The sequence below is a fragment of the Dendrobates tinctorius genome, unplaced genomic scaffold, assembly GCF_039654945.1.
Source record: "Dendrobates tinctorius isolate UK_male_01 unplaced genomic scaffold, ASM3965494v1 ptg000008l, whole genome shotgun sequence".
Taxonomy (NCBI): domain Eukaryota; kingdom Metazoa; phylum Chordata; class Amphibia; order Anura; family Dendrobatidae; genus Dendrobates; species Dendrobates tinctorius.
In genome coordinates this window covers 67,968,218-67,983,451 of record NW_027361676.1, presented here as the reverse complement: position 1 = coordinate 67,983,451, position 15,234 = coordinate 67,968,218, and the positions used below count along the sequence as shown (strand labels likewise).

Below are 15,234 nucleotides of genomic sequence, written 5' to 3'. Positions count from 1 at the left end.
GCAGCCCCAATTGGTATTCCACGCGGGCTCCATCTTGCGAAATTTCTTTCCCGGTCCGGATCCTCTGATGGCAGCGATGATCCGGAACAAAGTCTCCAATTTATAATCCACAGGTCAACGATTTGTAATCCACAGGTGTTTGTAATCCACAGGCACTTGTAATCCACAGAGGAACAGTCCAAGTCCTTCTAGGTTTCTTCAAAAGCAGGCCTGCCGCGGAATGTGTCGTATTAGCGGTGGCGATCCTGCCGACTACGCCAAATGTGGTAGGGGGCCGGGCTAGGGGGGTGGACCACTGCTTACCAGACGAGGCAAAGATGAGACGGAGACAGCTTCCACTTGTAACAGTTCCGGATTTATTTGTCGACCTCCTGACGACCACCAAACACGCACCACAGCTTCTTTACTCCACTGTATCGCCAGGCCCGGGTACCTATTCTCCAGCTCCAGTCGCAGTAACGCACCTCGCGGATCTTTCACTGGGGGCTGTCCTAGACCAATCTATCCCCAGCGCTTCACCTGCCCGAGGTCGTCTTCCAATCGGTACCTCCGGGGCCTCGTCTGTCTTGCGGTACGTCGAGTCAGGGTCTCCCCCCCTGGCTGCCTCTTCTCCTTGCCTGTCCTGCAGTCCGTTGGGTCAGGGCCACCCCCCTGACTGTCTCTCCTTGCTCCGTCCCCCTGGCCGAGCTCTTCTCACTTTCTCCGTCTTCTTCTGAGCTCCTCCCGGGACTAAAACTCTCCTGGAGCCCCGCCTTCTTCTATTTATCCCCTCTCTCACAGGGGAATTTCCCACCCGGGCTCCTATCTCCCCGCCCCCCATGACTAAGCGTATTCCTAAGCCCTAAGCTGATGTTAAGTCCTGTACTACTCTCCCCTGCCATCTTGTGGTCATTTCACGGTACTGCACTCCCTTTTCTGTCTTTCCCTGCTGTTACCTTTCTAACCTATCAACCTCTGTCACTAGTGTACAAACCATCCCCTCCTTCTACCAGTCACGTCTGTCCGTCATGTCACCTTCCCCACACAGGGGCATGCACTGCTCTGTGCAGAGAAATGCATGTTCTGGACGGGACTCGATTGTGTGCATCTGGTCTTTCAGTAACAAATGACCCTTTGGGGACAACCATTAAATTGGTGTGGCCCTTGGTGAATATGAGTTTGACACGCCTGATCTAAGACAAGTGACCATCATTTTACTGTCATGTACTAGTGGTGTTACACTTAATGGCTTCTTTTTGTCATCCATTATATATCATACTATACCTAGTGATAAGCAAACCCGATCTGGAAAGTTCAGGTTTCGTATCGAACATTGCCTGCTCGGGTTCAACCACACCGACCCAAAACAGGCAATGTTTGGAGTTTGCTCATCAAAAAAGAAAAATCACTTCTCTCCCCTTTGCCAAGGTCCCTACCTGTGTGGAGAGTCTTCTTGATCAAGGGAATCCCTAGCTAGGAATAATGAAAGGGATTCCCTCGGGAACGATGACATATTCACACAATGTGAAAGTGCACGGAAGAGGACTGAAGAGGACCCTCCGCGTCTGTCGGTACCTCATAGAACCATAGGAAAAAGGATGATCACAAGGCAATTATTTGTGTGTATAAAAATATAATTTTTATTGAAACAAATTCATTAAAACCATACTGCCAAAACTGGGGAAGTAGGAGACTACAGATACACTCATTGCTCACAATCACTCATTAATTAATTCATAATTAACGCGCAAATCCAGGAAGAGACAGCTACCATGAAAACGGATAGATACAGGGACTGCCAGCAATATATTGCAGCTACAAGGGGCAGAACTGAAAAAGCCCTAATAATAAACTACTACAAATATTAATATAGCCATAATTATATCGCAAGGTGTATAGGCCACATCACAGATTATGATCTAGATGTCCACCATAAAACAATGCCGCTTGCTTGGCAATAACCCTCATACCCATAATTACAATAATACTCCGCAAATATAATCAGATAACCGTGGTCACTTCTGGTCCGTGCGACTGGAAGTATCGCTTACCACCCGGATGTGACATGCCACATCCGGGTGGTGAGTGTCACTTTCGGTCGCTTGGTATACCACGCTGTGGCTGGGAGATATAAATAATGGAGACACAAGGTTGGTAGCAGGCCCCTTGAGAAAGGAGCTGAAACGCGCGTTGGGGCATACGCGCTAGTCCAGGAGGTAGCGGCACCCTGTATAAAAGATACCCAAAAGTAATTTTACCTGATTATATTAAAAAACACACTCCCCTTGAAAAAGCAAATGCGAAACGCGCGATGGGGTACTGCCACTACTTAAGGTAATGTAGCAACACTTTTTCTTTAATATATCTTCCTTATACCTTAGCTTTCAAATCTCTAATATGTACTCTGGTCATTTCTGCCACATGGATTAACTTTTCTCTACCTGGAGTTGCATATTTTTTCTTGGACACTTAGGCTAGCTTCACACTAGCGTTACTGGGCGCAGCGCAGGGCCGCCGCTAAGCTCCGCCCCGGCCACGCCCCCTCCTGTCAGCTGCATGCGATCAGCATACCCTATACTTAGCGTTGGGTACGCTGGTCATGCGCTGGTACACTTTTGCCCATGCATCCGCCCTTTTTGCGCTGCGCCCACGTGCGCCAAACGCACTGTGTTGCCTTTTTGTGCGCTCAGTGCAGCGCAAAAAGGGCGGATGCATGACAGAGAATTTTGGGATGAATTCACAATAAATTTTCCTAATCAGAAGCATCCGTTGTTCATATCTCACATTAAAAACTCACATTTAGTTTCAGATTTTCTGATTTTATAACAAAAACATTAAATTGAAGCAAAATCTGGTGTGAACATGCTAAACAATAGTTTTTTCTACAACATGTAATGTCCCAGTGGAAAATGATATATTCCTGTTTAAAAATGCCTCCAAGATTCAAAAATGTCACATTTTCAAAGTCGTGAAAGGAATATCGGCGGCAGAAACTACAAAATGCAGAATTCCATGATAATGAAAGGTTTACATCAGGAAAAACAAGCAAACATGTAAGAAGTATTTGTGAAAAAAAGCTTACTTACTCAACGGTTCATTAGGTCGGGGTCATATGCAGCGTAAATGTCTAAATCCCATCCACATGCTCATGAAAAAATGCACAGTTAAAAAAAATGACATGCAGTGCAGCAGTGGCGCACCTACCATGTAGGCAGGGGACGCCACTGCCCCCGGGCCGTCAGGGGCCTGCCGCCAAGGGGTATAATGCGCCCATGAACAGCGGGCCCCCTGGATCTATCATGCTCTGGTAGGTGCCTGTCTCCTCCTGGAGCATGGCAAGGATAAACTAATACCACCTGCTGCTGCGCTGCTTTCCTCACTCTGCTTCGATACAGATCCTGAGACGTGAGCGATCACATGATTGCCTATATCATTCCAGGTCCTGTATCAAAGCAGCGTGTGGCAGCAGGTGGTGAATATTAATTAACCTGCCATGTTCTGGTAAGTGACCGGCACCTACCGGGGCATGGTGTACCCTCTTCCCAGCACTAATTCAGCATTGGAACTTCATTTCAGGCTGTTGGCAGGGGGCATGGCTAAAGGGGCAGGGCAGAGGTTAGGAGACATGTTAATGAATCCTTAAGGTCCATTCACATGCACTAAGTAGTTGCAGCAGACAATCTGCAGCTAATTTATAGCAGAAAATTCTACACTAAATTTGGCATCTATTGGTGCTGATTTGATGCAACAACCTTGTCCTCTGGCTGTGATTGACAATGGCTGGATACCTGCAAATCATGGTTGGTGGACAAGGTTACCACTCTGCTTATGAACATGGCAGACCACTGTATCTCAAGGCAGGACTTCTACTTTGAAGCTGAGCAGAGAATCAGACTGCAACTAAACAAGTGAGGCATAGTTGGAATCAGTAAGCCTCACCCTACATTACACTATCCTCAAAGTTTCCCTTTAAGGTAAAATAATCACATAGTATTCTATATCAGCACTGTGTAATATATAATTTTTCACATTTGTGCAACATAAACTTTGCAATAATTCTGCATAATGGAAATGTTAAATGCTCACCAGAGTCATGCAGAAGGAACTGCTGCTGGATACCATCAATATTGATCCCCTGGAACTCCTGGGGAATAACAAGTTGATCAAGGGTTTGGGGCAACCTTGGAATATTGCCACGTTGCCTTGATAATCGTATTGTTCTCTTCAGTGATGCTTTCTTTGGGAGAAGTGCTACAACATTAGAATGGGCTCCTGAAATGACTTCTGTGAGAATCTGTGGTGATGTCTCCTGTGTTGTCCTTGCCTTGGTGACCGCCTCATTGACAAGTCGGATTGCTTCAGGTCTTGCTGCTTGTGCTGCGTGGTTGTGGGGATTGGTTACTTGCAAGTCAACCGTTTTTCACAGAGACAGATGGAATGGACATCGTCAGCCGTCCGTTTGGAAAATACGTAAATGTGATTCTCGTAGACCAACTTCTTCTTCCCACGTTTGGATAGAACTGAATTCATACTTGTAGAAAATGAATTGCTGTGGAAGTTGGCTGATTTTTTTTTGTGCTAGTACACCTCTCTCTGTAGAGATTTTAGATACTGCTATATTCTGGTGTAAAGATGGAACAAAAGCTAGTCTAATGTAACTTGCAGGACACCTGACATGAAAATTGCTACATCTGCAACATTACTTGCAAAAAAGCAGCTCAGTGCTGAGTCAGGTAAAAGTTCACAAAATGTTTTGATTTTAGAGTGGTTTACATTCCCCACCTAAATCAGGCCTTATTCACACTATAATTTTTGAATCCGTTTATTTTTTTCATGTTATGTTTATGTAACACAAAAACGTTTCAGAAACGTTTTGGAAAATGTCTTGTTAAAATTGCGGCAAAATGCTCTGACACTATAATGCAATCAGTTGTGAGGTTTACAGATGGAAACAGTTGATTTAAAATGTCACAAAAGTGCAGCACTCTGTACAGTACTTTTGTGACATGTGAATTGATGACGGACGGAAATTCATGAACCACAAGGACAAACTGGCGAAACATCCAAACACAAAAATCTGGGGGCAAAACAGGGTACACACATCCGGGGGCAAACCACCGGGGTGAACTGCTGGGGGCGAAACGCGAAACATCCGGGGGCGAAACATCCGGGGAAGAACTGCTGGAGCGAAACATCCGGGGGTGAACTGCCGGGGGTGAAAAATCTAGGGGTGAAAAATCCAGGGGCAAACTGCTGGGGGCAAAACATCCGGGGGCGAACTGCTGGGGGCAAAACATCCGGGGGCGAAACATCCGGGGGTGAACTGCTGGGGGCGAAAAATCCGGGGGCGAAACATCCGGGGGCGAACTGCTGGGGGCGAACTGCTGGGGGCGAAACATCCAGGGGCGAACTGCTGGGGGCGAAAAATCCAGAGGCGAACTGGCGGGGGTGAACTGCTGGGGGTGAAACATCCGGGGGCGAACTGCTGGGGGCGAAACATCCGGGGGCGAACTGCTGGGGCAAAAAATCCGGGGGCGAACTGCTGGGGGCAAAAAATCCGGGGGCGAACTGGCGGGGGCGAACTGCTGGGGGCGAAATGCTGTGGGCAAAACATACGGGGGCAAAATGTGCGGGGGCGAATCCTCCTGGGGGCGAAATGATAGGGGCGAAATGTGTGTGGGTGAAATGTACTTCGGGGCGAACTGCTGGGGGCAAATTGCTGGGGGCGAACTGCTGGGGGCGAAACTTCCTAAAACCCCTCCCAGCACGCTTCGTGTTCCAAGCAGGGGGCCACCAAAGGGTGCTTTGCTACACTACTATGTTGTGTGGGATGCAGGTGTTGGAGTGTGGTCAGGTGTCTCCACCTTACCTGGATAGTGGGGTACCACACCTCAGGAGGAGGTGCAGTACCTCTGTGGTGACTGAACCCTCAGGGGTGCCACATACCCCCCTGTTAAACACAGCACGTCCACGGGCTGCAAGAAAACAAAGGTTGACAAATACAGGAACATACAAAAAATTTTTGTAATGCTTAGTCAACAATTCTTATCTAATCTTCTCAATATGAGAGGCACTGTTTCTTGAACGTTGCAAAACAATTTTTAACTAGCTATCTATGTTTTAATACAGTACCTAATTCAAAAGTGCTATTGGCAGTAACTCACTACCACTTCAAATATTAACATCAACACATTTCTTCTTCATCTCTTCTTTCACATTTTCTACTTCCTATTATTAACCTTAAGTGACAAGCATTGATACCGGGTTCGTCACCTGCAAGTTTTTCAAATCTTTATTCAAGTATCAAAGCATTGTTCTCTTCAAAACATTTACTATTTACTTTCTCTATCAAAAATGCTAGACATTACTAATAAGTGCAATATAGACATTGATCCAGCCAAGATGTCCTGAAATGTCCTTATTCTTAATGAGGCAGTCCTTATTCTTAAAAGACTTATCTAAAACCAAGAAAGGGCACCTAAAGAGGTGCAACTATATACAATAAAGTTTGTGATTCATTCCAAGTTCATGATCACTGCAGTTCAATAAGAAAAATACTGCCAATAAAACTGGGCAACAAAACTGGAAACATCATGATAACCAAAAAAAATAGAAAAATAGAAAAACAGCACAATGGTACAAATACCCTCCTGGGTAACAGAGTTAGTTATTTTCTCCTTTAGTATTGGTGTTCCCCTCCTGGGGTGCTGGAAGCTGTTGACTTGGGCTGCTGCTTCCAGGGAAGAACTTCTGGACATCCATTTCCTGTTGACAGTTTACAAATTGCAGGTACTCCGTTTTCTCCTGGAGTGAGGTTGGCATCTACTGGTATAGGTAGCACATCAACTGCTGCTGGTGTTATCTCTGCTGCCTGTAATTCTGCAGAAGTTGCAGCTGGTACCAATGGATGTGGTTCCTCAATTTCAGGTGGTACTGCAGTTAGCGGCACCACTACCTGTTGCTGCCAGTATAGCGCCATTTGGGGGCTGTCGCTTGATGCCTGAGGCATCACTGGACCATTTCTGTCCACAGGCACCGTCCCTAATACCAGGATCATGGTCGGGGCAGTGACGGTACCTGGTGCTTCCCGATGAAGCTCCGGTTCCTGCGTGGGTACAGGGGGGCGAATGATGGCAACCATAACCCCCAAGGCTGCCCGGTAGATGGATGGCAGCTGAGTCTGTACTGGTGCGGGGTTGGCTCCTGCCAAAGCCTCCGGGGTGGACATGCGCAGCCGCGCCAGGTCCGGGTAGGGCCTCAGCCCCTGCTCCACCGCTTGCTCCGGGACTCTCATGTACCTCCTCCTGGTAGGCCGCATCCACTGGCGGCACCGATTTGGAGGTGGAGGTGGGCGCTGTAGATGGTATCGCAGCGGTCATATGCCCCGCAGGGGCTGCCTAGGAGTAAATGGTTTTTCCCCATCGCGTCCTCCTGGCCTCCGCCCGTCCTCCATGATGGCGTTCTCTCTTGCTTCTCCTTCCTGTCTGGACTCTTTTCCCGCCACCGGCTCTCGCTCCTCCTTCTGAGGGAGGCGTCTTCTTCCTACTCCTCCATACTAAGCCAGTATACGAACCCCTCGGGGGGTGGGCCATGTTGCAGTTGCATAGAAGTTCAGGCAGGGGAGGCCCAGGACAGTTTGCGGTCTTTTCTTAGGACCACCCATATTGTCACGCCCTTCTTCCCCGTGCCGGTGGCCATTTTTAGCGTTCATTTTACAGTCTATCAAATTGGGTCTTTTGCACATTTCCACAAATTTTTAAGTCCAATAAATCGTAGGCACATAGAACCCGGTGGCATCGGTCTTCGTCATCCTGTTCATGTCCGCCAAGTTGGATCGCCCTTCCAGGGCTGTGAGGTACTCAGTACCGGGCCCGATGAGCTTCAGTGGGAGATGTCACGGCAGCTGGGACCCAGCCCGTGGCCCTGGGCACCCATTCTAAAAGGGGTTTGTTCAGTGTGCTTATGATGATTAGAATGAATGAATCGTGACGCCACCTGTGGTGTTCGGCAATGAAGATGTTGAGCCGACGCTGCAGACAGATCCTCTGGGACAGATGGTGTGTGCAGCAATGATGTTATAGCCCTCCACAGGCAGGGCTGTAGTCCTAGGGCAGAGTTTAGTGAAGGCACACGTAGATGGTGTAGTGTCGGGCGCAAGGGATGTAGCAGCGCTGGGCAGGTTGACGCAGGAATAAGTGGAGGACACCGGGGCATGTAGTTCCAAAGCTTTGCTCACAGTCTGTTGCAGGTACAGGTGCCTGCATCCGTGCCGCGTCCTCCGGGTCAGGAGCTCAGCCAACTTCCAGGCAAGATGAAGTACTCCTTTCCAACACTCCGCCAACATATGTGCCTTTTCTGAACGTTTCCCTCTTAGCGCCTTTTAGTGAAGTACTCACAGTACTGAGTTACACTGGAGTTCCTCCTGTCAGATGTTCCTAAGAATTCTACTTGTACGGCAGACAGCTGTAGCCTGCTTCGGGGACTCCTTCTACCTAGTCCCGGCTCACACACGTTGCTGTTGTGCTCCCAAGTCTGGTGTGGGAATAAAGTGGTCACTACTTCTATTCCTCCGGTGTCTGCTGCAGGACCATTAGTGTCCATATATCCTCGGGATCCGGACCCCGGCCTTGCGCTTAGAACTTGGGAAGGGTTCTCCTCTAACCCTGATCTTTGTTCTCTTCTTCTCCTCACGTTCCGTACTAATTCTTTCCTTCTTATGGAGAGTCAGGCTTTCTATTAATGTTCCTTTCCTGTGCCAGCGGACCCAGATCACTGAGGTCGGCTGCAGCACTTCCTTCATCCATCCCACTCAGGGGATCTCCTTTCACAGACTGACCTCGTCAGACTCCTGTGACTAACTGTCTGAATCCTATCCTCTTCCCGCTCTTTTGAGTGCAAACTAAACACCCGCCTCCCAGCTCGCTTCGTGTTCCAAGCAGGGAGCCACCAAAGGGTGCTTTGCTACACTACTATGTTGTGTGGGATGCAGGTGTTGGAGTGGGGTCAGGTGTCTCCACCTTACCTGGATAGTGGGGTACCACATCTCAGGAGGAGGTGCAGTACCTCTGTGGCGACTAAACCCTCAGGGCGCCACAGATATGGCCAAATTTATCCATAGTTACAGTATGGCATTAGAGGAGTGCAGGCTGTAGTGTTGCTGTTGTCCTGGCTGGTCGATACACACGCTCGCAGCATGAGATTGGTCACTTCCCCATCAATGCTGTCGCCAAGAACAGAGCACTTGTGTCTAACAGTAGAAGAAAGACCGGCACTCTGCCCTTTAATGAAAAATCAATTCTTGAAAAACATGTTGACTTGTGGCTTTGGCCATGGTGTGAACAACCGATTAAGGCTCCTTTGAGCTGAAATGCATAAGTTGTTCAGACCATGGCAAAAGTCACATGTCAACATGCTTTTCAAGAATTGATTTTTCAATAAATACTGGACTTTTATTACTTACCTGTGAACATGCTGGACTTCTTCTTGTGCATTCCTCCAGCCGGATCCTGGGCTCTTCCGTGTGTGTACAGCTTGACTTTGCAGCAACAGGCTGTGAGCTGATTCTCCCTTCCTCGTCTTCCATTGTTTGCCATACCAGACATTTATGTTATATTCTTTCGAAATGCCACAAATGTCACAGAAGGCAATGCCACTTTCATTTTTGGTGCAGCCCCTGGATTGGCTCAGTATAACAGTGTGGATAAAAAAAAGGTTGTGCGTCCATGGTCTAGGGCTTGGAGCAGAGAATGTAAAGTAAAGCAGGTAGTAGCAATTTTGAATGTTAGAGAAGGAGATTGTATAACAGAATCAGAAAAATCATCACCCACCAAAGACACTTAGAGAAATGGTGAATAATTTTGTGTTCTGTGAGGACTTGTTACATCTGTCTGTAGTAACCAAGTTACTATATCTACATCTAACAATGTTCTTTCCTTAGGTTGCAGATTATCATTTTTTTATTACTTATTAGTAAAGCAAATACATTTTGACACAGTTGACCACTGCCTCCTACTACAGATCCTCTCTTCCTTTGGTGTCAAAGACCTTGCCCTATCCTGGATCTCCTCATACCTTACCAACCGCACATTTAGCATTTCCTACTCCCACACTACCTCCTCATCTCGCCCCCTCTCTGTTGGTGTCCCACAAGGCTCTGTCCTAAGACCCCTTCTCTTCTCAATCTATACTCTTGGCCTGTAACAACTGATAAAATCCTATGGCTTCCAGAACCATCTATATGCTAATGACACTCATATCTAATAACTAATGATCTTTCCTCCATCTCGCATACCTTCCCTACCTGATCTATCTATCACAATAAATGAATTCACATTTTCCCCAGTCCTGGTAATCCGCTGCTTTGGAGTACCCCTTGACTCTGCCCTGTCCTTTAAACCGCACATCCAAGCTCTCGCCACTTCCTGTCGCCTGCAGCTCAAAAATATTTCCAGAATCCATCCTTTTCTCAACCCTCACCCTAGTTTAAACTACTAACGCTGACCTACAAAGCCATCCATAACCTTTCTCCTCTGAATATTTCCGAATGAATCTCTTAATATCTTCCCTCACATAATCTCCAGTCCTCCAAAGACTTCCTTCTCTCCTCCACACTTATTCGCTCCTCACCCAGTCACCTCCAAGGTTTTTCCTGAATATCCCCCATCCTCTGGAATTCTGTGCCCAACACGTCTGGTTATCCACCACACTGGGATCCTTGAAACGGAACCTGAAAACCCATCTCTTCAGAAAAGCTTACAACCTGTAATGACCATGCAGCCACCTCAACACCATCTGAGCTACTGCAGCCTCCGACCTACTGTCTCCTTCCCCATAATCCTGTAGAATGTAAGCCCTCAAGGACAGGGTCCTCTTCCCTCTGTACCAGTCTGTCAATGTTAGTTTGTTTACTGTAAGTGATATTTATATTTTGAAGTAACCCCGTTTCATGTACAGCACTATGGAATTAATGGTGCTATATAAATAAATAAGTAATAATAATAATAATAATAATAATTTTTTGTTGTTAGGGACTATTTGAATTTGACATGGAATGTTTCAAAAAATATGGAAAAATATGGGGGTAAGTAAAAGTTATAACTGAGAATTTGTCACTTCATGCAAATTTGTACAGAACTTATACATCTTTTTTGACAATTGAGGCTCCAATTAACAATATCCTTCTTGAACCAATCAATAGTAGGATTGTGAGTAAGTAGCCATGAAATCCCCAACACCAACCCAGCAGGTAGATTAACCAAAACAAAGCAGGGGATGGATTCAGAGTGAAGTGTTCCCACTCGAAGTGTGAACTCCACCGTTATCAGCTTGACAAGATTGTGAAGTAATGGTGTTCTGTCAATGGCAAAAATTTGAATATGTCTTTCCAAACTATACAGAGAAAACAATAGAATTAAAGATAAATTTCTCCTCCCAAAACACCATATACAGGATAGCAAGTGAAGGTGAACATTTTGATCCCATCGGGGCATTTTCTATTTGGAAGAAAAATGTTGAATCAAATGAAAAATAATTATGGGTCTGCAGGTGTTGTATAGCTATTAAAATAAATTGTTTCAATTCTACAGTTTATGAACTATATTGTTCGAGATGATACTGAACTGCCCGAGTGGCCATATGATGTGGAATCATTGAATATAGATCAATAACATCATAGGTAAAAAAAAAAAGAATAATTGGAATACCAGTGGAAATCATCAAAATATTTGTAAAAACGTAACTGTCTTTGAGTTAACCTGGTATACGGCTAACCAAGGGTTGGAGGTGTTCAACAACCCAGTCACTAAGTTTTTCCATGCGGAATCCTATCACAGAAATAATAGGATGGAGTGGTGGAGGGAAATAATTTTTATGGGTTTTTGGCAAACCGGGAAAAATGGGATGATCAGGTAAATAATATTTTTTCTCCCTGCTTTTAATACCACCTAGAGCGATTCCCTCATCTAAACATCTCAATAACTTTTCTTTGAAAATCAAAGTGAGGTCACTGGTTCAATACTTATATGTGATATCTTTATTGAGAATGGAAAATACCTGTTTGACTTATAAAGCTGTATCCTGTTTTATCTGATTGTTTTATGGTTAAATTGTGATTCGCTTGTGGATCTTTAATAGCGTCATATTGCTCCTTACTTAGATTATGGAAACAATATATGGAAAAAGTTCTCCAGCGTGGTATAATAAAACTTCACGTTTATTTGTAGCGCATTAAAAAGGCATGTTGTAGGTACAGAAAGGATTCCTGCCCTGTGCAAAGATACAGTTGTGCTCAAAAGTTTACCTACCCCAGCAGAATTTTTGCTTTCTTGGCCTTTTTTCCAGAGAATATGAATGATAAAAACAAAACTTTTTCTCCACTCATGGTTATTGGTTGAGTGAAGACATTTATTGTTAAACTACTGTGTTTTCTCTTTTTAAATGATAATGACAGCCCAAAACATCCAAATGACCCTGATCAAAAGTTTACATGCGATAATGATTTTGGCCTGATAACATGCACAGAAGTTGACACAAAATGGGTTTGAATATTTACTAAAGGTAACAGCCTCACCTGCAACCTGTTTGCTTGTAATCAGTGTATATACATAAAAGCTGTGTGAGTAAGTTTCTGTGATCCAGACAGACTCTCGCATCTTTCATCCAGCCACTGACATATCTGGATTGTGAGTCATGGGGAAAGAAAAAGAATTGTCAGCGGATCTACGGGAAAAAGTAGTTGAACTGTATAAAACAGGAAGGGAATACAAAAAGATATCCAAAGAATTGATAATGCCAGTCAGCAGCATTCAAACTGTGATTAACAAATGGAAAATTAAGGGCTCTGTAAAAACAAAACCACAGTCAGGTAGACCAAAAAAATTTCATCCACAACTGCCAGGAAAATTGTTCGGGATGAAAAGAAAAACCCATTAGAAACATCATCTGAAATACTGGACTCTCTGAAAACTAGCAGTATGACTGTTTCAAGATGCACAATAAGGAGGCACTTGAAGAAAAATGGGCTGCTTGGTCGAGTCGCCAGAGGAAAGCCATTACTGCACAAATACCACAAAGTATCTCACCTACAATACGCAAAACAGCACAGAGACAAGCCTAAAATCTTCAGAAACAAGGTAAATTGGAGTGATGAGACCAAAATTAAACTTTTTGGCCACAACCATAAATGTTAAATTTGGAGAGAGGTCAACAAGGCCTATGATGAAAGGAACACCATTCCTACTGTAAAGCACGGAGGTGGATCGTTGATGTTTTGGGGATGAGCTACAAAGGCACAGGAAACTTGGTCAAAGTTGAAGGAAAGATGAATGCAACATGTTATCAGCAAATACTGGAGGCAAATTTGCAATCATCAGCTTGAAGCTGCGCATGGGATGTTTTTGGACGTTCCAACATGACAACAATCCAAAACACAAGGCCAAGTTGACCTATCATTGTTTACAGCACAGCAAAGTGAAGGATCTGGAGTGGCCATCTCAGTCTCCTGACCTCAATATCACTGAGCCACTCAGGGGAGATCTCAAGTGCGCAGTTCATGCTAGACAGCCCAGGAATTTAGAGGAGCTGCAGGCTTTTTGCGAAGAAGAGTGGGCAGCTTTACCATCTGAGAAAATAAAGAACTCATCCACAACTACCACAAAAGACTTCAAGCGGTCATTGATGTTAGAGGGGGTAATACACGATACTAAGAAATGGGATGTGTAAACTTTTGATCAGGATCATTTGGATGTTTTGGGTTGTCATTATGATTTAAAAAGAGAAAACACAGTAGTTTGACAATAAATGGCTTCACCCAACCACTAACCATGAGTGGAGAAAAAGTTTTGGTGTTATCATTCATATTCTGTGGAAAAAGGCCAAGAAAGCAAAAATTCTGCTGGGGTATGTAAACTTTTGAGCACAACTGTATATGGTCTGCAGAGCACTGGTGAGAACCTACAGAGTGCACACATATAGGGTCTGCAGAGCACTGGTGAGAACCTGCACAGTGCACACATATAGGGTTCTGCAGAGCACTGGTGAGAACCTGTGCTGTGTACTGTGCAGGTTATCACCAGTGCTCTGCAGACCCTAAATGTGTGCACAGTGCAGGTTCTCAACAGTGCGCTGCAGACCTTATATGTGTGTACTGGTCAGGTTCGCACTATTACTCTGCAGACCTTATATATGTGCACTGTGCAGGTTGTCACCAATGCTAAGTTGATCAGTTAGGTGTTTATATCGAGACTCGCTATAGGTCGTTTCCAATACTTGCAGTAATTGGTCCATTGATGTATAAATACATTCACATGTTTATTGTGCTGTATTCTATGACTAAGGGCGGTAGCCAGAAACGTGTCAGAAGATTTTAATATATTACCTGTACTAGTTAGTGGCTTTACGGATTTTCGATAAAGACCTTTTACTTTTATCTACTTCTGTTTTGATGTGCTGAATTTCTCAAATTTTGTCTTTCCAAACTAACTGTCCCTAATAATAATTTAAGAACCAGTCCGGAATTAATAAAGTTGGCTGCAAATGAGCAGAATGAAATGTAACACTAATATCAAACTGATTCTTGAAAAATTAGCTCCACATTAAGCAGAACTTTGAAAAGTAAAAGATTTTTTGGAAGTCTTGGTGACCTCCTTGACAGTTACCTAGACTTAGGCATTTCCTGATGACGACTTGCTTGCTTGGGGGCAGATCGTGCTAATGCACAGTAGAGGTCCGAGATTGCACTGACATTACCTCTTAATGGCACGAGAGCTGGCAGCTCCAACTTCCACCTCACGTACATGGACAGGCTCAGGGGGAATGACCGAAGCACCATGCCAATCACCACGCCTCTCCCAAATTCTGCAATTCATTTATTTGGCCTTGTTCATGGCCTACCCCAGAGAATAAGGTGGAATATGAAAAGCCAGAGCATCCTTAAAGGGAACTTATCAGCAGGATTGTGCACAGTAACCTACAGACAGTGTCCGGTCGGCGCCGTTATACTGATTAAAATGATACCTTGGTTGATGAAATCCGTCTTTTGGTTGTTGTTTAATCTTTATTTTCAGTTTTAAGTTACTTAGGTATTCCCTTTAAGATGTTTGGAAACACCTTTGCATCTGAGAGCTGCATCATTCCATAGAACTTCAATGGACCATTGCTGGAACTTGGTACAATAGTCCTCAGCGGTGTGTTCCCCCTGTATCAAGTTCATGATCTTTGCGACCTGGATCCTGGCGGGTTTGTCATAGATAAAACGTA

At 45.0% G+C, this 15,234-nt stretch overlaps 1 protein-coding gene across 2 annotated transcripts in view; it reads left to right on the top strand.

Moving 5' to 3' along the window:
* The window catches only part of LOC141092139 (cytochrome P450 3A29-like), a 73,261-nt gene that overhangs the window by 14,609 nt on the left and 43,418 nt on the right, over positions 1-15,234 (top strand). For both annotated transcript variants that reach the window (XM_073578079.1, XM_073578087.1), the window contains one exon: positions 11,007-11,059. In XM_073578079.1, coding sequence (XP_073434180.1) covers positions 11,007-11,059 — 53 coding nt within the window. The remainder of the gene's footprint in view (positions 1-11,006; positions 11,060-15,234) is intronic.